We start from the raw sequence: 20,867 nt of genomic DNA, 5'->3' as shown, positions 1-20,867 counted from the left end.
CCCCCCCCCCCCCCCGCCACCCTGGGGCAAAGGGGCTCAGAGCCCGGAGACCTAGGTTCTGAGCCCAGCTCCTCCAAGACGCCTGCCCTCCCTGAGCTCCGCCAAGCCTCGGTTCCTCATCTGCACGGAGCAGGCAACACCTCCTTCGGGCAGCTCCTGGGAGGACGACAGAGCAGGTAAAGTGCCCGCTCAGCAGCTGGCATAGAGCTGGCATTTAATGAATGCCTCATTAAGCTGCTTTTATTCTCCGGGAGCCCAGCCGCGAGCCAGGACTTCAGCGTGTGAAGGCAAGGGGCCGACAGAAAATATCTCGGGCTTAATCAGACATCGTGAAACCTGGTTCCAGTCTCTTCCTGCTGTGCAGCCCGAGGCAAGAAACTGAACTGCTCTGGGTCTCCGTTCCCAAGCCCGGGCCCGGCAGGCACGAGAAGTGGGTTCTAGTCCAACCTTGCACACACACTCTCCCTCGTGCTCCCTCCGTGTCCTCACCTGTACAGGGTTCACCCCTGCCCGTGGGACCTTCCCCAGACTGTCTGGGGTTGGTGAAGGGATCCTGCTAGCGGCCTGCTGGGGACCCTGCCCCCATGTCGTGTGGGGTGAGGGGCACTCCCTCCCCAGCCCCCTCCGGGACTCAGCCCAGCCTCGCCCCTCTCTCTCGGAGGCTGCAGACGAGCAAGGCTGGGGCTCACCCCTCCTAGGCATGATGCTACAGGCCCGGCCTCTGGTATGCAGTTGGAAGCCCGAAGCAGGTTTTTCCCCAGGTAAATCACTGGTCCCCAGGGGCGGGGGTGGGGTGGGGGGGTCCGTCTCAGAGACTTAGAGCCCACTGGGACTGGAAGACAGCTCACAGGGTACAAGCTGTCTGCTCAGGGCCATACAGCCAGTTCAGTGAGACCCCAGGACCCACTGGTCTCTTGTCCCAGCAGAGTCCAGAATCGTAGGGCAAAGGGACCCTTAACAACCTTCAATGCCTGTACCCACTTTACAGATGAGATGACTGGAGCTCAGAGAAGAGCTGGGGCTCGTCCCGGGTCCCCCAGTGGTGGAGGCAGAGCAGGGACTTGGGCTCCTGGTACCGTGGCCCACTAGTTTCGTTCCAGTGTTTTGGGAAAGGGGGCAGTTCAGCAGCCTTGACGGGAACACAGCCGCTCCCTGGCGGCCACGCTGGAGCGGGCTGAGTGTATGCTGTGTCACTTCCCTGCCCCAGGGTCTGCCCGGCGTGCTGACAGGCCAGGCGGGGGAGGAGCTGGCGGGCTGGGCCGCCCTGAGTCAGCACCAGCAGCCCCAGCCCAGGGGCCCCGGTGGGCAGGGGGTCAGTGTTTGGGCCAGGCAAGCGGACAGTGGGCTCCCCATCCCAGGTCTGGGGAGGGGGGAGTGTTTTCCCCACCTTGCTGCTGGGGGGGCCAGAAGAGGATGCGGGGGCAAAGAGAAAGAGGTGATTCAAGAGGAGCAATAAGGCAGGGAGAGCTCCCGGTGGCAACGGGCGGGCAGGCCAGGCGAAGCACCTCGTCAGCATCCGCCGTCAGCATCCGTCAGCGGCAGGGCCCGGCGCAAGCAGCCTGAGTGGGGCGGATGGGAGGGTTGCAGGCAGCGTGGCTGAGCTGCCCCTCCCTGCCCTGCCTGTCACTGTGTTCCTTCAAGGCCAGGATGGGCAGGGGACCCGTCCTGGAGTCTAAGGACAACACGGGCCTGGTCCCCACCCCTGCACCCAAGAACTAGCTAGGTGACATCGGCAGGGACGAACCAGTCGGGCCTCAGTTTCTACATCTGGAAAATGGGCAGATCCCACTACCTGAAATTATAAAGTGCCTTGCACTAAAAACCCAGTAGCTATTGTCATTACTGCTCGCCCACGCGCACACACACCGTGCTGGCCTCGGGTCCCTGGACGGAGGTGACAGGGAAGCACAAAGGGTGGGAAGCAGGGGCGTGGCTCACCGTGGCGCCGTGGGGTGTGAACCAGTCCCTGTTCTCTGTGCTCTCATCTGAAAGACCCCAGACCCTCATGCTGAGTCTGGGAGGCTCCCTGCCGTCCGAGGGTATCGGGCAGTCTCAGCAGTGGGCCCCCATTCTCAGAGGGATCAGGCGGCCATGCCAGCTGGTCAGGGGGCCCCGCCGACTGTGGTACCACACAGGCCAGGGTTCCAAGCCAAGATGGACCTCCCCCTGGCCTTGTCACCTTAGACAGGCGACGCCAACAACCTGGTGGGGCTTTTGTGGGGAGCAAATGAAGTTACAAGAGACCCACAGGACTGCATGGGGTGGCTGGGTCTCAGCCCTGGCCACAGACATGTGGGGAGGATGCCCTGGTGCCCAGCCTGGCCCCGGGTGCCCCATCTGGCCCCATCACTGGGCCAGGCCATCAGTCTTTCCTGTCTGGGCGAGATTAGACTCTCTGGCTGTTCCCATGCCGAGCAGGGATCTGGTGTCGGCCTCCTTCCTACTCCCAGCGGGGAAGAGAGGGGTGGAAGAAGGGGAACCCTGGCACAGAAGGTCAAGCCCCACCCCGGGCCTCAGTTTCCCCATTTTTAAAAAAGGGGTCATGGGATCCCAACAGGCCCTCCCAGAGGACTGGGTTCCACGACCTCAAGTCATACACGTCAGCCGCACCTGCCTACCCCACGGCAGGTGTGGGGAGGATTCTTCAGCCCAAGAGCTACGAAGGCCCCCTCCTCCTCCCACTTTCCCTCCTCTTCCTGCAACTCTTCCTCACTCAGGTCACCCGATTCCATTTTCACAACAGCTAAAGACGCAGCTCCGTCGTCAACACCACTTTATACACCCGAAACCCGAACCCCCAAGCTACCTGGGATCAGGCCGAGAGCCAGTCTCCGAGACACAGGCTATCCGACTCTGCCAGCCCCCTCAGGGGACAGGCACCCCACCTTTCTAGAAACCTGACCCATGGCCACCTTGTCAGCTCCCAACCCACCTCTGATTTCTCTGCCTAAGAGTTTCCCCAGGCTCTGTCGGCCAGGAGGGTTCCCAAAACCAGCATTCTGGGCTCCTGCAATTTGCTGCCCCGCTCCGGGCCTGGCGAAGGGCTAGACTCTGCTAGAAATACCTCCCCAGCACAGACACTGCTGATCACTCACCACCCTCTACCGAGCTCAGACCTGGCCTCAGAACCTTTCTCAACACAGCTCGCTTGGGCACGCTTTACCACTCAAGTCGGGTTGTGCTCTGAAACCACGGAAAGTCATGTCCCCTCAGCAGGAAGACACACCAGCTGGTGGCCTGGCTTGGCAAGTGGCGAGCACCCCTTCTCAGGATGTGTGTCGGCGTATGGCTGAGAATGACCACCCACACCAGGGATACCGCCCGTCGCCGCAGGGGTCGAGAAGCAGCAACGCTCGAGGTCCCTTCACTGGCAAAATTCAACCCAGGTGGCCAACCCTCAGCGGACTTCACTGCGCTTCCGCCCAAGGACCATCCCCGCCCCCCACATCCCAGCCTGGGAAGGTTCTGCCACGACAAAGTTCACAAAGAGGCTCAGAGAGGGTGAGCAAGTCCCTCTCCGTTGCCCAGCGCAGCCCGGAAACAGACACGTTTGAACTCGGACCTCCAGGCCAGCCTCAGAAGCACCCAGGCTACTCCTCAGTCTCCATTCATCCTCCACCACCCCAGACTCTCTCCACCACCCCAGAAAAGCAACACCAATGTTCATGGTGTGTGTGAGAGCTTCCTGCTTCTCAGGTGTGAATCAGAACCACCTTGAGGGACAGTAAGTGATGAAAACCCTGAGATTCCTCCCCGCCCCACCCCATCACAGCACTTTCTTCTGGGGAAGCCGCTTGCCGGGTCTGGGGGCATCAGAACACGCCCGCCCCCCCAACAAGGCACAAAGGCCCTTTGAGATGGGGCAGCCCATCGTCACCCGCCGGAGGACCCAGGGACCCTATCCCTGTGCAAAGACACTGAGGAAGCCCAGGAGAGCGGGGGAGGAGGCAGCCCGGGCGGCAGCAGAAAGAACCGCAGGGCACGGTGTCGGGGTCTCCGTACTGGTGCGCTGAGTGAACGCGCACGGAGAGGGCAGAGATGCTGGGGGCCGGCTTCCCTGCGGAGGACCCCCGCCCAGCAGCTGGCTCACCTTCTGGGCCTGGCTAATCATCTTTCTCACCACCTCTTTGATGTGGGCCTGCCCATCGATGGGGGGCTGCATGTAGACACTGGCCCGGGTCACCCCACGGTAGGCAATGGTGTCGGGCCAGCCCAGGTCCAGCTGGGGGATGGATCGGTCGGACTTCTGGGGCCAGTACTCCAGAGAGGGCAATGGCTCAGCCTCGGGGGAGTCCCCATCTGCCCTGCTGGCCTCCTCGCTGTCGCCAACACCATCGTCCTCAGGCCCCCGGGGCCGGCCGGCAGTCCTCGGGTCCTCGGAGCCCGGGTCATACACCTCAATGGTCTCCAGGATGCGCTTGAGCTCCAGCTCCGACAGGAAGTCCCGAATGTTCTCCCGCTTCAGCACCTCGTAGAAAGCCTCCCTGCCGCGGGCCACCAGGGCCTCCAGGGCCAGCCGCTGCTCCTCGCTGTAGAAGAACTCGGGCTTGGACTCACTGGAGCGCCAGTTGACGTGGCTGTCGTCCAGACACTGCACCTGGGAGAAGGCCATGTTGCCACTGCCCCGACGCCCGTGCCGGGTGGGCGGGCGACACAGCACTCGGCAAGGTCCGGCTCCGAATTCCGGCCCGACTCCGGCACGGCGCTCTCTGGGGCTCCACCAGCGCCTCGGCAGCTCTGCCCATAGGGAGCCTGCGGGAGAGCCCAAGTGAACGCAGAGGTCAGGTCAGGGTGCAGGCGGGACCGGGGAGGGGCGACAGGGCGACAGGGCGGGGGTGGGGCGACAGTGGGCGAGACGGCGGGGCGGGACCCACGCCTGGGCGCGGTGTGCCTCTATCAGTAGGGGCCGGGGGACCCACGTCCCGGAGGAACTGTGGAGCTGCCTAAAGTCCTAGGCAACTTCTGGGAGGAACCTGGGCAGGCAGGGAACTTCCCAGAAGTTTCCAAGAGTGGGAGGCAGGGCGCAACTCGGGTGGCCTCTGGCCCAGCTCGGCGGCGCCCCGCATTCCGACGGCTTCCGGGACCGGCGACGGGGTCTTAAAAGATCTGCGGGCGCCACGACCCGCAATCCGAGAGGCCTGCCCGGAGGAGGCTCGGGGAAGCGCGGCTGGCGGGGGCCGCGGGCCGGGACTCGCTTACCGGGCGGGCGCGGGCGCGGGGCAGAGCCGGCAAGGACAGCCGCGCGGGCGGAGCGGAGCGCACCGGCGGCGGCGGGCTGGTGACTAATGCCGCCCCGCCCACCCCGCCGCCGCCACCTGCGGTCACGTGCCGCCCTGAGGGCGGGGCCGGAAGCTGATTCACCCCCCCTACCAACCCCCGAGGGACACCGGCGTCGGTTGGTTGTGCGCCGCGTTTTCTCCGTTGCTTCCCGCGCTGAATTCTGGAAAGCGCAGGGACCAAAGTCCAACAGCCCCTGGAACGCTGCAGCCCAGAGAGGGACAGTGTTCTTACTGAGAACACACAGCAAGTCAGCAACCTTTGCACCACTCCTCCCCCTGACTCCCGGGCCTGTTGGTAACCTTGGTCCAACCCTACCGGTGTCCAGTTTCCCAGGTGAATCAGGAAGTCTGTGCAGATACCCAGCTGTCTAGTTATGGAAGTAGAGTTAAGGTACCGGCCTGGGAGGCCCCAAGGCAAGGATAGGGCACCCTCTGACCCAAACTCAGGAAGGATCCTTTACAGAGCCTGGTGTGCAGAGAGCAGATAGATACCCAGTTCTTAGCCCTGCTCCCTGCTGGGAGGGGTACCCCCCCCCCCAGGACTGGTCCCACATGAGGAGCTGCACCCACCTGAACCCTGGGATGGGGAGAGCCGGAGAGGGCTGCTGTGGGCTGGAGTCAGCCCAACTCTTGTGCGCACCCCCCCATCTTCCCCACCCCACTCAGCCACAGAGAAGAGGCAGGCAGTCAGAGGGGGCAAGCACTACCTTGGGAGTCCTGAAGCCTGATTTCCATAGCCTCACTGCCACCGAAGACCCCGAACAAGAGTCTTGGGGCCTCAGCTTCTCCTTTTGCTCTTACGACTGCACAGAGGCCCTGAGGCTCATGAAGGGAATCCTGGCTCTTGGGGCTGAAAGGCATGAAGCCCTCCAACCTTGCAGTTACCTGCCCGTATTTACAGATGCACAGGAAGTTGTTAGAAACAACAGCAACAACAGAGAGGCCACAGGCAGTCTCCCAGTTTCTCCCCGTGGAATCATCTTGCAGAACCGTAGTACAGTAATATGCTAGCCAGAAAATAGACCTCAGTGCAATCCAGAACTTGGTCAGATTTCACCAGTTTACGTGTGTGTGTGCACGCGCGTGTGCAACCTTACCACATGAGTAGATTTGTGTGGCCACCACCACTGCAATTACGATGCAGAACTGTTCCACCATCACCCAAACCTCCCTCTCTACCGCCGTACGCACATCTCCGTCCCTAACCCCTGCAACCACGAAATCTGTTCTCCATCTCTGCAATGTTGTTATTTCAAAAATCAAATGGAAAGTACAGCATATAACCTTTAGGGATTAGCTCTTTCTCCCACTCAGCGTAATTCTCTGGCAAGTCATCCAGGTCGTCGTGCATATCTGTAGCTTGTTTGTTTCGATTGCTGGCTAGTATTCACGGCATGGATGGACCAGAGTTTCTTCAACCATCTCTCCTGTTGAAGGACAATGGGTTGTTTGCAGTTTGGGGCTACTGTGAATTTAGCTGCTATGCATATTCATATGCATGTTATACATATTCATTTGTATATATGTTGTATTATGTATATTTCACATTCCTACCAATAACATATGAGTGATCCGGTTTCTCCACATCCTTGGCAACATGTTATGTTGTCACAATTTTTTTATTTTAGCTGCACTGATAGGTGTGTAATAATCTCTTCCTATGGTGTTAATTTGCATTTTCCTATTGACTAATGATATAGAACATATTTTCGTGTGCTTATTTGCCAGCTGTCTGTCTTCTTCAGTGAAATGCCTGTTCATGTGTTTTGCCCATTTTTTAAGTGGATTGTTTGGTGTTTCCTGTTGAGTTTTGAGAGGTCTTTATCTTTTTCTTTTTTAAGAGAGAAAGAGAGTGAGTGAAAGTGTGAGCACAGATGGGAGGGGTGGAGAGGAGGGGCAGAGGGAGAAAGACAGAGAGAATCTCAAGCAGGCTCCACGCCCAGCACAGAGCCCGACATGGGGCTCTATCCCACAACCCCAACCAAGATCATGATCTGGGCCGAAACCCAGAGTCAGACACCTAACCAACTGAGCCACCCAGGCCAGGCCACCCCACTCTTATATATTCTAAATACAAGGTCTTTGTCAGATCTATGGTCTGCACATATTTTCGGCTGTTCTGTAACTTCTTTAAAAAATATATAGAATACAATACTACTAACTATAATCACTTTTCTGTACATTAGATCTCCAGAATTTATTCATTTTATATTTGGAAGTTTGTACTCTTTGACTAATTTTGCCCCTTTCCTTCCACCCCATCCCCACCCCACCCCTTTCCCTCCAGCCCCATCATTCTACTCTCTTTTTCTGAGTTCAACTTTTTTGGATTCCACTTATAAGTGAGATCATATAGTATTTGTCTTTCTCTCTCTGACTCACTTCACTTAGCATAGTGCCCTCAAGGTCCACCAATGTTGTCACAAATGGTAGGATTTTCTTCTTTCTCAGGGCAGAATAATATTTGTGTGTGTGTGTGTGCGTGTGTGTGTGTGTGTGTGTGTGTGCGTGCATGCACAGATATCTTCTCAAGGTAGTGATTTCATTTCCTTAAGATATATACTAAGATGTGGCATTGCTGGATTAAATGGTAGTTCTATTTTTAGTTCTTTGAGAAATCTCCATACTGTTTTTCATAGTAGCTCCACTTGTATATGTTCCTACCAGTAGCACACCTACATGCACAAAAGGATCCCCTTTCCTCTACGTCCTTGCCAACACATGTGATCTCTTGTCTTTTTGATGATAGCCATTCTAACAGGTTTGTGGTGATATTTCATTGTGGTTTTGGTTTGCATAGCCCAGATGACTGGTAATGTTGAGCACTTTTTCGTGTACCCGTTGGCCATTTGTATGTCTCCTTTGGAAAAAATGTCTATTCAGATCTTCTACCCACTTTTTAATTGGATTTTGTTTGGGTTTTTTGCGGGGGGGGGTTGCTATTGAGTTGTATGAGTTCTTTATATATTTTGGCTATTAACCCCTTATCAGATAAATGACTCGCAAATATTTCTTCCAAATTCATAGGTTGCCTTCACATTTTGTCGATGGTTTCCTTTGCTGCGCAGAAGTTTTTAATCTGTTGTAGTCCTATTTGGGTTTTTTTTTTTCTTTTGGTGTCAAATAAAAAAAATCATTGCCAAGATCAATGTTAAGGAGCTTACCCCCTCCCCAGGTTTTCTTCTAGGAGTTTTACATTTTTTTTATTTTTTTTTATTTTTTAAAGATTTTATTTATTTATTTGACAGAGATAGAGACAGCCAGCGAGAGAGGGAACACAAGCAGGGGGAGTGGGAGAGGAAGAAGCAGGCTCACAGCAGAGGAGCCTGATGTGGGGCTCGATCCCAGAACGCTGGGATCACGCCCTGAGCCGAAGGCAGACACCCAACCGCTGTGCCACCCAGGCGCCCCTAGGAGTTTTACATTTACATCTTTAGTCCATTTTGAGTTGGTTTTTACGTATGGTTTGAGATAGTAGTCCAGTCTCATTCTTTTGCATGCAACTGTCCCATTTTCCCAACACCATTTATTGAAGAGACTGTCCTTTCCCCGTTGTATATTCTTGACCCCTCTGTCATAAATTAATTGACTTTATATGTGTGGGTTTATTTCTGTGGTCTCCATTGTGTTCTATTGATCTATATGTCTGTTTTTGTGCCAATACTGTATTGTTTTGATTACTATAGCTTTGTAATATAGTTTGAAATCAGGGAGTGTGATGTCTCCAGTTTTTCTCTTCTTTCTTAAGATTGCTTTGGCTATTTGGGGTCTTTTGTGGTTCTATACAAATTTTTAGGATTTTTTTTTCTATTTGTGTGAAGAATGACATTGGAATTTTGATAGGGACTGCATTGAATCTGCAGATGGCTTTCAGTGGTATGGACTTTTAACAGCATGAATTCTTCTAATCGATGAACATGGTATATCTTTCCATTTATTTGTGTCATCTTCAACTTCTTTCATCAGTGTCTTATAATTTTCATCGTACTGGTCTTTCATCTCCTTGGTTAAATGTATTTCTAGGCATTTTATTACTTTTGATGCCATCATGAATGGGATTGTTTTCTTAATTACTCTTTCTGATGGTTCATTGTTAGTGTATAGAAACACGACCGATCTTTGTATATTGATTGTGTGTCCTGCAACTTTACTGATTTTGTCCTGTAGCTTTTCTTTTTGTCCTTTTCACAGGTGTCTCACACTGAACTTTTAATTTTGATGAGGTCTACTTTATCCATTTTTTCTTTTATGGATAGTGCTTTTGATGTCAAGTCTAAGAACTCTTTGTCTAGCCCTAGGTCCTGAACATTTTCTCCTATTTTCCCCCCAAAAGTTTGATAGTTTTTACATCTTACACTTAAATCTGTGATCTATTTTGAATTAATTTTTGTGTCAGGTGTGGCATTTGGGTTGAGGTTGAGTTTTGGTCTCTGGATGCCCACCAGAAGGACTTTACAGGGGAAGAAACAGCCTCAGAGACCTTAAATAATCACCCAGAGTCACACAGTAGGGCGTTGGGATAGTTGGACTTAAACCCAAGTCTGTGTACTTTTCTTCCACTCCTTACTACAGCATCCACATCTGGACTGTCTCCCTGGGATGGGCCAGACCTGGTTAGGGAGTGGGGAGCAATTTCATTAACCCTTACAGTCTAATGTCCAGTGGCCGCCTTGGGAAAGGGTCATTCAGTCCATCAACAGACAGTGGCAAAAGCTGTCACAGATCACAGAGTTATTGGTGCCATGAGGATATTGCCCAAAGCCTGCACAGACATCCACAGGTTGAGAGTATGAATGCATATGAATTCCCTGAGTTTACGAAGGAGGGAAGGGTATTCCAGAAAGAGGGAACAGCAAACACAGTGGCCCAGAGGTGTGGCTAAAAGTGGCTAGGTGGGTAGAGGGCCATGAATGGCACATTTAGAGGCTTGCGATCCCTCCTGCGGGGGATGGAGAGCCAGAGAAGTGTGTGAGCAGGATGGATGGTGGGCAGACTGGTGGTTTTAGAAGTTCCCTTTGCTGCGTGCAGGGAGGGTGGGTTAGAGGGGCAAGGCGGTGCAGTAAGGATGTGGTGCAGTTCACCCGGTCCCCAAGCCCAGTGGCTGGACTTAGTATGGGCCACAGGGAGGGAGGACATGGGGGATGAGGGGAGGGGCAGCTCCCAGGCTTCTGGTGTGGGCCGTGGCTGGACAGCGGTGCTGATGCGAAAGGAGAGCCCAGCAGGGGAGCTCCCAGGCCCACAGAAGCTGGTTCCCTGGCCAACTCACAAGCTGCCCCCACCCCCGCTCAGTTCCCTGGCCCTCTCTGTCCTGAGGCTGCTCACTCCTGAGTGTGGCACGTGCAGGGGACTTTAATGGTGACACCTGCTGCTGCCATAAAGGAGACGTTGTTCTTTCTTGCTGTTCAGCACAAACTCAGGCAAGCGAGGCAGTGGTGCCCAGAGGCAGAGGTCCGTGCCCAGAGCCTGGAATGGGCTGAATAAACTCGGCTGGAATCTCCTGACTCGGGCTTTCTGAGCCATTATGCAGCTGTGACTCCTCACCTGTCTGTCCCAGGAGGGCTGGGTCCGGGCACCACAGCCGGCCAGTCCAGGCCCAGAACGTGTCAGAGGGGCCCATCACCTGCCTTCTGTGTGCTGGACCCCAGTGCCCTCCCCCGCCCCCCAAAGTCCTGCCATAGGGCCTGGGGCTTTGTCCTGGGTCCAGCTGTGTGTCCCAGGCGAGTTATGCCCTTTGTGGTCCCAGGTTCTCATCTGCCCGCTGCTGGGCTGCAGCTCGATCAAACTGAGCCTGAACTTCTTCGTGGCTCTTTCTGGCATCCGTCATCCTCCCCTCTCCTCCTCCTCCTCTCCTGTGCCTGGCATCCTCCTTCACAACCATTCACTCCATTACTCACTCATTCATTCACAAAAGTTCACAGGATCTCTCCTCTGGGCCCAGCCCGCAACTGAGTGATACCTGAGACCTGGAGGTGATTCAAACCCAGTGTCCTGCCCTGGGGGAGCTCCCAGTCTGGTGGGGGAAGTAAAATAACGAACTATCATGATTCAACCCTTGGCCATAGGAGCCTTTGAGAGGAAGCTGCTTTGCAGGCTTGGGGTGGGGGGCGGTGCAGAGGGAGTCAGAAAAAGCCTCCGTGGACCAGCCCTTTGCAATGGGCCAGGGAGCAGGAGGTAGAGAAGGGTAGGACAGAGTCCTGGGAGGAGGGGACCTCGTCTGCAAAGGCCTGGAGGCGGCAAAGTGCTGGGTGTGTATGAGAAAACCCAGCAGGTAGGGGTGGCTGATGAATGCACGCTGGATGGGAGGACCTGGGACCAGTTGACAAGGACTTGAAAGACCACAGAAGATCCCCCCTCCCCCACCCCCCCACCCCCGCACTGGGAAGCCAGGGGCTCCAGGAGTGTGGGGGAGGGGGACTCCTGAGAAGTAAGTAGTGTGAGCAGAGGTGTAATTTTGCAAGGATGGGGAGGATGGAAGGGAGGCAGGGAGGGGCTGGTGCCCAGGCGCAGGGCAGGGAGCCAAGTGAAGCAGGCAGGGGTGTGGCAGGAGAAGCCATGGGCCTGGGCGTTGGGGGGCTCGGGAGGAGGAGGGGAGGAGAAAGGACAGTGAGCTATTACCAGGCCGAGGTGGGGTAAGGGGACAAGTCTGATCGGACACACTAAGTGGGAGGTGCCAGGGGATGACAGCAGCAGATGTCCCAGGTGCCTGGAGCTCAGGAGAGGGGCTGGGCTAGCGACCGGGGATGCCAGCTCAGTGAGGATAGGGAGATGCTGCCCCAGATCTGCTAGCTTAGAGGAAGGGGATCTGAGACCCCCCTGCAGTGGGCTGGGCATCCGTGGAGGGACTTTTCAGAAGGGACATTTGGAGGGGACAGTACTTAACTCAGAAGTGCCTGGTCTGCAAGGGGAGCACTGTGGCGCAGGAATGGCAATGCCCGCTGCCAGATCGAAATGTGAGCCCCCAAACTGGCCTCCCTTTCCCCTGAGTGCTGGTCAGGTGGCATCTGTTTCCGAACCTCCCCCATCATCACCCTCCTCTTGTTTGCTCTGCGCTCCGTGGGCCCACTGCTGAAATTCCCAAGGGACAGCAGCCACAGGGCGTTGGGAGAGGAGCACGTGAACGTGGGGTTGACCACCTTTCCCTACACGGTGCTGGGGAGCCTGGCTGCTGTGGGCAAGCTCCGGGAGTGAGGGGCCATGCTTCCTGCCCCCCAACAGGGTTCTGCTGGGGCAGCTTGCTCGGCCCGGATGGACGGTTCAGACCAATACTCGTTAATCCTGCATTCACTCCACAGGTGAGCAGTGTGCCTTGCTCCTGCCGCTGGGGAGGGGGCCACGGTGAGACCGTCCCCTTCTTACAGGCTGACTGCCCACCACCCACTGGGAAGAGCAAGAAACAAACCAGCAGGCCCCAGTGGTTCTGAGTAAAGAGATGAGAAAAAATGCAGGGGGGGTGTTCAGGGGATGGACCGAAGAGTCACTTCTGAGCCCATGCTCCTGGGAAGGCCTGGGCAGAGGGGCTGGTGGGGAAGGCCTCAGGGGACAGGGAGGCCTCTGTGGCTGGAGGAAGGTTGGGGGACGGGGACAAGGAAGGGGACAAGCTGGGAGGAGCTTGGTGCCTCAGCGACTGGAGGGTCTTGCAGACAGCAGAACTACTGGATAGTTCTGACCAGGGCATGATCCAGCCCCCCTGTATTTTAAGGGTCCTCCAGAAGCTGCTGGAGACCACTCTGGGTGGGAGATCAGGGGGACAGGCCCCGGCCTAAAGCTCTGAGCCCAGGTGTGGGGGAAGGTGCCCCTCTAGCCTGCATTTGCCCCTCAGGGGAGAAGGGCTGGGGACAGGAGGGCGGTGAGGGAGACCAGCGCCCCAGATGGCTTCTAACAGCGGACTGCTCACGTGGGCAATGCCACACTGCAGGTGAGCGCCCTGGCCTGGCCTGGGACAGAGAGAAAGCATTATAACAGAGGACACTACGTGGGAAAAGAGTCAAGGCTTTAGGGGCCAGAAAGTTCTGAGGCCAGCCCCGTCCTCGTGACCCAGACTGGGAAACAGACCCAGGACCACGTAGCTCCTGGTCAGAGGTGGTGACAGAGCAGGGCCAGGCCGGGGTCTTGCCCACCCCAGCTGCTCAGGGCTGTCGGAAGGGCGGGGCGGGCCAGCTGGAACATTCTGGGCATCCCTCTGACGCAGATGACGTGGGCTGCGTGGTGCCATCCGAGTGCCTTCGGGCCTGCGGGGCTGAGATTGGCTGTTCCAACATCGCCTACCCCAAGCTGGTCATGGAACTGATGCCTATAGGTGAGACTCTGGGTGCGGTCCGGGCAGGGTGAGCAGTGGAACCTCGGGGAGGCAGGACCGGTGAGGGCGAGGGCCACCAGGGGGCTATGGAGGCCACTCTGGATCCAGTGTGACATCCAAGTGGGATGTTTACTCATCGGGAAAGAGAGGCACGTAATAATACTAGAAAATACTCACCTGGCCTCCCCCACGGGCCACGCAGGATTCCGAGGACTTTACATGGGACTACCTTCCATCTTGTCAAGCACCCTAAGTGGTGCTATTAGCATCCCCATTTTAAAGATGGGGAAACTGAGACCCAGGGAGGTTGAAGAGACCTGCCCAAGGTCACGTGGCCAATGAGCCGCACAGCTGGGCTCGCAGCCCTGATAATCTGCCCCCAGAGCTTGTCCTCTTCCCCTGTGCTGTCCTATCCCTTGAGTGAAGTCAAACTGCTTCCCACTTCCGGCTACGAGGTAGTTGTTAGCTCCGTTTTACAGCTAGGGAAACTGAGGCACAGAGCGGAGAAAGTGACTTCTCCATGGCGACAGAGTGGCTGAAACACGAACCCCGGTCTGTCTGGCCGCAAGCCCACTGCTGACTCTGCTGGCATCAGGAGTTCGGGCCCCCGTAAGCCCCACAGCTCCTGCCTCCCCCAACAGGTACAATGGTGGGGGCAGGTTTTGGCCTTTCCCACAGTTCTTGTCCCAGCAGAGCAAAAAGAGGAGATAGGCTGAGCCTTCCGAGACCCTCTGCAGCCTGGTTTCACCTCCAGATTCTCAGACCTTGAGTGTCTCCCTCCCTCCCAAGTCTTCCCCTCTAGAAACTTCTGGCCCTGCCCTGCTTTCCCTTCCTCCTGGGGTGTGGAGGCCCAGGGGATGTGAGTTCACAGACCCGGGATCAAATCTCAGCTCTGCCACTCGATGGCGGAGATATTTGGGGCGTGTCACTTCCCTGCTTGAAGCTTCCATGTCCTCGTTTGTAAATTCGAGATAATGACGCCTACCCACCCCTTGGCGTGTTGTTGCTGGGATTAAACATAGTGACGCGGGGACCCGGCCTGGCGCAAGGCTTGGCCTCGCTGTGGGTTCCCACCTCTGGGCCTCACCTTCCTCTTCTGTTCTGGGGGGTGGGGGGAGCTCGCTAAGCCCCCGAGTGCTGACACCCAGCCATTGTTGGGCCATAACCTCTCTCTAGGCCTTGAGCTCCCTGTCTGAAAAATGGGTGGAGAATAAGCCCCAAGTTAATCACCTCCCTGAGCAAGAGAAACAGGATGGAGAAATGTTTTGGGGAAAATCATGATCTAACTTACTTTCTTTGGGCCCCAGCCCAGTCAGCATGATAACTGAACAGAGAGGGCCGTGGGATGCCTGGAAGTCACACAGCGGGTCAGATGCAGAACCAAAGCCAGGCAAAGAAAGCACAAGGAAGGCTGATCCCTCAGGGGAGGGGACCCTTGTCAGGTTTATCCTAGGGCAGGGGGTGGAGGACAGACAGAGAATCTGCAGAGATTGGGGGGAGATGCTTAGACGCTTGAAGAAAAAGTCCAAGAGGCCTTGGCGATAGAATCAGACCAAGGCCCAGAGAGGGCAGCCGTCTAGCCTGATGCCACACAGCACTGAGTTGGAAATTGAACATCCTTCTGTCTCTCAGGGCTCCCCACCCTCAGCCCCTCTCAAGCCCACGACTCCCAGAAGGCTTTGCAAAGCAGAGCCTCGTCCACCGTGATGGGGACCCCTCCCTCGTTTTTCAGCCAATTCCTGGGTAGATTTTTCTCTCTCCCCTCGGGAACCACATCTCCTTTTCCACAGAGCCAATAAGAAAGGGGACCCCCTGTGCCTGCTGGGGCCTGCCACACAACAGGCCACTGCACCCTGCCCAGGTTGTGACCTCTAAGCAGAGGGTCCCGCCCCAGGCCTTCCTGTCCCCACCCCACCCCAGAGTTTTGCCTCTGGCCGCTGTGAGTCCCTGGGCACCTCTCCTCCCGCTAGGAGCTTCTACTTCCTCATCTGTCAAACGGGTTAATAAGGCTTCCGTCAAATCCAGGCCTGGGTGTGAAAGTGCTTTGTCACTTTCAAGGCTCTGTAGAAATGGGGTGCTCCTACGTGCACCCAGAACAGCAGAAGCCATCACGGCCGTCCCGATGGGGCCAGCACCCTGCAGGCTCCCGCCGTAAATCCAGAAGTACACCCCCCCCGCCCCCCGCATTTGCCCTTGGCCTCCAGCCTCTGGTGTCCGGGCCTTTCTCCCGCGAACACCTCCAGCCTCCTTCCTGGGGGGCTCTGCTCTCAAGCACTTGTGAATGGCCGATGCTGACAGTGGGGCCCCAGGCAGGAGGACATGGGCAGGAGGGGCTCCCGGGCGCAGTCATAGCGGCGCTGTCCCCGACCCCCAGGTCTGCGGGGGCTGATGATCGCCGTGATGATGGCCGCGCTCATGTCGTCGCTGACGTCCATCTTCAACAGCAGCAGCACGCTCTTCACCATGGACATCTGGAGGCGCCTGAGGCCCCGCGCCGGCGAGCGGGAGCTGCTGCTGGTGGGCCGGTACGGTGGCCGGGGGGAGGGGGGGTGCCGGGCACCAGGGACAGGCGGGGACACGGGCTTCCCCAGCCACATGATGGATGGCCCGGGGGGCCCCACTGGAGGGGGCTTCGAGGGGTAAGTCGGAGGTTGCGGGTTGGAGGAAGGTCCATGCCACGTCCCACGTGGCTCTGGTCACCCGTTCGTGGTCATAGCCTTCATCTTCGATGTATCTCTTACTCTGAGCTGCCAGGGAGAGTCCCCCTTCCCCAGCCGTCCCAGAGATCTCTCTGTCTTCCCCCCGTCTGAGCCTTTGGCCCTCCTGACGATATCCAGGGGCCCCAAAGGGGGCCCAGAGCCAGTTCTCAGGGCAGCCACACTCAGGCCACAGTTGTCCCTGGCCCCCCTGAGCTTCTGCCGTTTCCTCCCAACCCTGCTTGTCCTCTCCTTGTCACTTCAGTGACTCACCCCACGATCTTTCTAGACTCTGCCCAAGCATCCCCTCCTCCATGTAGCCCTCCCTGATACCCCCGACCAAGGAATGAGCCCCTCTCCCCTCTAAGCCTCCCTCAGGGGATCATGGTCAGACCCCTCCCACAGCACGTGTGTCTCCCTGATGCCCCCACCCACCCCTGCTCCCACAAGAACAAGCAAGGGCTGGGGCTGGCCCAACCCTCCATCCCTGTGCTCAGCAGCGTACCCGGGGGTCCTCCACTCAGCGATGGGTGACGGGAGGTTGGCGTCTGAGTGTCTCCCGGGTCCTACCTGCCCGTCTCCCTCCAAGCCTTGCAGCCCCCCTCCCCCCGCTCCGCTGGTCGAGGGGCCCAGCCTCCGGTGCCTCGCTTGACCAACAGCGCAGCCTCCGGCTCCGGCTCCGGGCCCACGGCGCCGGTCCTCAGGGCGGGGTCTCCCCCGGAGCTCCAGGCGATTGTCCCAGTGATGCAAAACAGCCCAGCTTCTGTCAGAAGGGCCCTGTTGGGACACGCCACTCAGCAGGCGAGTGTGAGCTCATCGGCGGCTCAGGCCTCCTCCAAAACAAGGAGCCTCTCCCTCCTGCCTTGCGGGGTGCTTCTGTGTCAGCGGCTCCTGGCCCCTTGACCTCCTCTCCCGGCCATGTGGTTCCCCCGCCCCTCCCCAGTGGCTCTGTGGCCCCGGAAGCCCGCCCTTGTCTCACAGAATTTTCCAGAGCCCGAGTCCCCAGCCTCTTCAGGCTTCTCTCCTGCTCCCCCCCACCCCGAAGCCGACGTCCTAACCTGGTCTCCCCTCTACCCCCAGCCATGGGGCCCTTGACCCTCCTTCCCACCTCGCCTACCAAGTCAAGCCCCACCCAACCCAGGCCCTGCCAGCCTGCCTGTGGGCACGCGGCTGTGTGATGCGGGGCGGGTTGCTCACCCTCTCTGGGCCCCAGTTCTCTCAGCTGCCAGTTTGGGGAAGTGGAAAGGATCCCAGGCCAGGTGTTGGGCCAGGGTTCAGCTCTAACACGCCTCTGTCTTGAAACACCGGGACACCCCTCCTCCCAACACCTCCAGCCTCCTCCTGCCTAAAACAACACTATTTTAGCTGTGTTTCCTGGATTGTGTGGGGTCCTGTGTCCCTGGAGCCTCGATCCAGGGGGATATGGGACTTACAGAGAGAGGGGCAGCAGAGCACGTCCAGAGGCCTGGGGAGGAGGCCAGCACGGGGCTGGGACAGGCAGGGGCACGCCAGTGACCCTGACAGTCTCATTAGGTTGGGGTGGGGCCAGAAGAGGCATCGCAGGCCTGGGGGCAGTGACAGTCCCACATCTGGGGCCCTGATCTTTGCCAGCGCCGGGCCCCACTGCCGGGCCCTTCTGCTCCTTCATTCCATTTCCCTCCCCTGCTACCCCCCTTCTGTCTACCATTCTACCTTCTGTCTATTATTCGGGCCACAGATAGTGCCCGATGCCTCCCTGGTAGCCTGCATGGAGCTGAACAATATGGGGGACCCAGCGAGACCTCAAAGCCCCCACCTCAAGCCCTTGAGGGGCTCTCCTGCAACCAGAGCTGCACCCCAGGGATGACAGTCAGTCATCCTGATGGCACTGTGTGTGTGCACGGGAAGGGATGGGGTTGGAAGGCTTCCTGGAGGAGGAGGGCCCTGAGCTGAGCCTTGGAGGAGCAGGGGGTCGGCCAGGGGAGGAGTTGGAGAAGGGTATTCTAGGCAGAAGGAACAGCCTCTGGGTTTGGGGTCCCTCTGGAAGGGGAAGGCTTAGAGGGCAGCGGGAAGGCAAGGGCCCCAGTCCAGGCCACTCTGGAGAGACCAGGCCCCGCACAGAGCTGCTGAGTCCAGTGTTGGATGCAGGAGCCTGTGCGGGGAGGGCGGGGTGGGCCGGCTGTTAATGGAGCCCGCCTATGCCTTTGAAGAGGGCAGTGCCCGCCTGCCTGACCGCCAGGCTAAGGGTTAATTAGCCTCAATCAAGGTGGCACCGCCTCCCCCCACCCTCTCCCTTAGGCTTGGAAGGGAAGAAAGGGAGGCAGGCAGGCAGGCAGACAGGAAGGACCCACCCCAGTGGCACACACGGCCTCTCTCCCCCTTGTTGTCCTGTCCAGGGTCCAGGGGGCCTCACCCACCACCCACCTTGGGGGTGAGCGGGGTCCAAGTGAGCCGGGACACAGGGGCAAAGGGTACTCAGCCGAGGAGGAGCAGATGGGACACCTCACCCCAGCTCTGTCTCCTTAGCTGGCCCCCACACCTCTTCAAGACTGGAGGCCTCCCCCCACACCTCTGCCTAGAAGCCCTCCTGGGTTCATGCCTCAGCTCAGCCCTTAACACAGGGTAACAGGCTCATCTGCTTTCTTTGCTCTGCTCTCAGTGCTCGGAAGGGACCAAGGCCCACTCATTACCGAGTCTGGGCTTCCGGCGCAGTTCACTGAGCTCAGGTGGGCTCCCGGTGAGCGGGAAGCGTGTCTCTGCGGTGGAGGGCTCCCACCTAGAGGGGAGGCAGGCGGGAGCCAAAAAGAGGAGTCCACACAGGGTAGGGAGGCAAAGGGTCTCCTCTGGTCAGAGGTCTCGGGCTTCAGAGCTGAGGAGTCCACGTCCCAACCCAGACCCAGACCGAGCCCGCCTGGCCCCAGCCCTCGCGCTCTTAGGACAGAGGTCAGCCTGTGATGGGGAGCAGGTCAGCAGCCCCGGACTACAGGCGTGAGGAGTGTGCCAGCCACAGGCCACCGCTCCTGCCAGATCCCACCAGCATTAGAGAAACCGCCAGGGGGGCAGTCTGGCTGGAATGAGAGGGCGGCAGATCATTCTCGAAGCCACCAAATATTTTTGGAGCACCTACTGTGTGCCAGGGGCTGCCGTGGTGGGCTGCAGACGCGAGGCTCCGGCTTCCAGCCCAGAAGGGGAGACGGACAGTAAGCAAGCGGCACGAGTGCTTGAGGACAAAGGGGAGAGCCTGGGGGGGCCCGGTGGGGGGGACAAGAAGGAGCAGAGGGGCTGCGTCTGGGGTCGTACCTGCACGTGGCAGAAAGCCACAGAAGGCTTTGGGGCGTGGCAGGGCGGGCCACGTCCCCCGGGGAGCGGACCAGAGGCCGGGGAGGAGGCTGGAGCTGGGGTGGTAGGGGACAGCCGGAAGCAAGTCTTAGTGACCGTGGGAGATGGGGGAGAATTGAGGAAGGGTCTTGAGGGACGAGCACGCCCACCGCCCGCCCACAGGCTGGTCATCGTGGTGCTCATTGGCGTGAGCGTGGCCTGGATCCCCGTCCTGCAGGACTCCAATAGCGGCCAGCTCTTTATCTACATGCAGTCAGTGACCAGCTCCCTGGCCCCCCCGGTGACCGCCGTCTTCGTCCTGGGCATCTTCTGGCGGCGTGCCAATGAGCAGGTGGGGGGGGGTGGGCAGGGCTGGGGCACACTGGACATGGGGGGCAGGCTCCGTCCTTTTCCCCCGGACGAGCTGCGTCTGTCCCGTCTCCCCCTCCCCCCACTGCCTGGTGTCGTGCCGGGGGATCCCTGGCCTCCCCCTCACGGTGCACCTGCCCTGCCTCGTCTTCCCCAGGGGGCCTTCTGGGGCCTCATGGTGGGGCTGGCAGTGGGCGCCACCAGGCTGGTCCTGGAATTCCTGCACCCCGCCCCCCCCTGCGGTGACCCAGACACGCGGCCGGCCATCCTCGGCGGTATCCACTACCTGCACTTTGCTGTCGTGCTCTTTGTGCTCAGTGGAGTCGTGGTGGTGGCTGGGAGCCTCCTGACGCCACCCCCCCAGGGGGTTCAGGTGAGCCTGCCCTGGCCCCTGGCCTCTCCCACACTTTGACTCTGGTCATTCTGACCCCTGACCCTCTGCGACTCCAGAATTTTCTAGCTCTTGCCCCTGTCCATTTTTCGAACTCAGCTGCTCACTTTCCATTCCGTGACCCTACCCCTGTCTGGGCCCAGCCCTGACCTGCCACACCCCTATCCCGATCATTCTCTGCAGATCGAGAACCTTACCTGGTGGACGTTGGCACAGGATGTGCTCGTGGGAGCCAAAGCAGGTGCGCGTGTGGCCCTAGGCTCCGACTCCCGACTGCCACCCCAAGGAGTCCTGGAGGTGGGGACACTAGGGGTGGCCCTGTGGCCCTCACCTGTCTCTCTCCTCCTCCCCCCTCCTGCAGGTGATGGACACATACCCCGGAAGCACGCGTTCTGGGCCCGCGTGTGTGGCTTCAATGCCATCGTGCTCATGTGCGTTAATATTTTCTTCTACGCCTACTTCGCCTGACGCTGGCCCTGGGGGCAGGAAGGCCAAGCCCTGGGAGTCCTCAGGTCCCCCTCGCGCTCGCTAACAAGGAC

At 58.3% G+C, this 20,867-nt stretch overlaps 2 protein-coding genes across 2 annotated transcripts in view; one reads left to right on the top strand and one right to left on the bottom strand.

Annotated features, from left to right (window-relative positions):
* FAM83G (family with sequence similarity 83 member G) overlaps positions 1–4,612 on the bottom strand; it is a 28,955-nt gene extending 24,343 nt beyond the window's left edge. Inside the window, exon 1 of the mRNA XM_008685987.2 lies at positions 4,091–4,612. Coding sequence (XP_008684209.2) covers positions 4,091–4,612 — 522 coding nt within the window. The remainder of the gene's footprint in view (positions 1–4,090) is intronic.
* Positions 1–20,847, top strand: part of LOC103658544 (sodium/glucose cotransporter 5) — a 58,978-nt gene extending 38,131 nt beyond the window's left edge. Inside the window, exons 10-15 of the mRNA XM_040630131.1 lie at positions 13,468–13,575; positions 15,950–16,100; positions 19,752–19,920; positions 20,095–20,310; positions 20,512–20,569; positions 20,690–20,847. Of these exons, the coding sequence (XP_040486065.1) occupies positions 13,468–13,575; positions 15,950–16,100; positions 19,752–19,920; positions 20,095–20,310; positions 20,512–20,569; positions 20,690–20,796 (809 nt within the window). The 3' untranslated portion in view covers positions 20,797–20,847. The remainder of the gene's footprint in view (positions 1–13,467; positions 13,576–15,949; positions 16,101–19,751; positions 19,921–20,094; positions 20,311–20,511; positions 20,570–20,689) is intronic.
* Positions 20,848–20,867: the final 20 nt, after the last annotated feature.

Source organism: Ursus maritimus, unplaced genomic scaffold, assembly GCF_017311325.1.
Source record: "Ursus maritimus isolate PB19 unplaced genomic scaffold, ASM1731132v1 scaffold_14, whole genome shotgun sequence".
In the NCBI taxonomy this organism is placed as follows: Eukaryota; Metazoa; Chordata; class Mammalia; order Carnivora; family Ursidae; genus Ursus; species Ursus maritimus.
The sequence above is the reverse complement of the archived record's forward strand: the minus strand, read 5'-3'. Positions and strand labels throughout refer to the sequence as shown.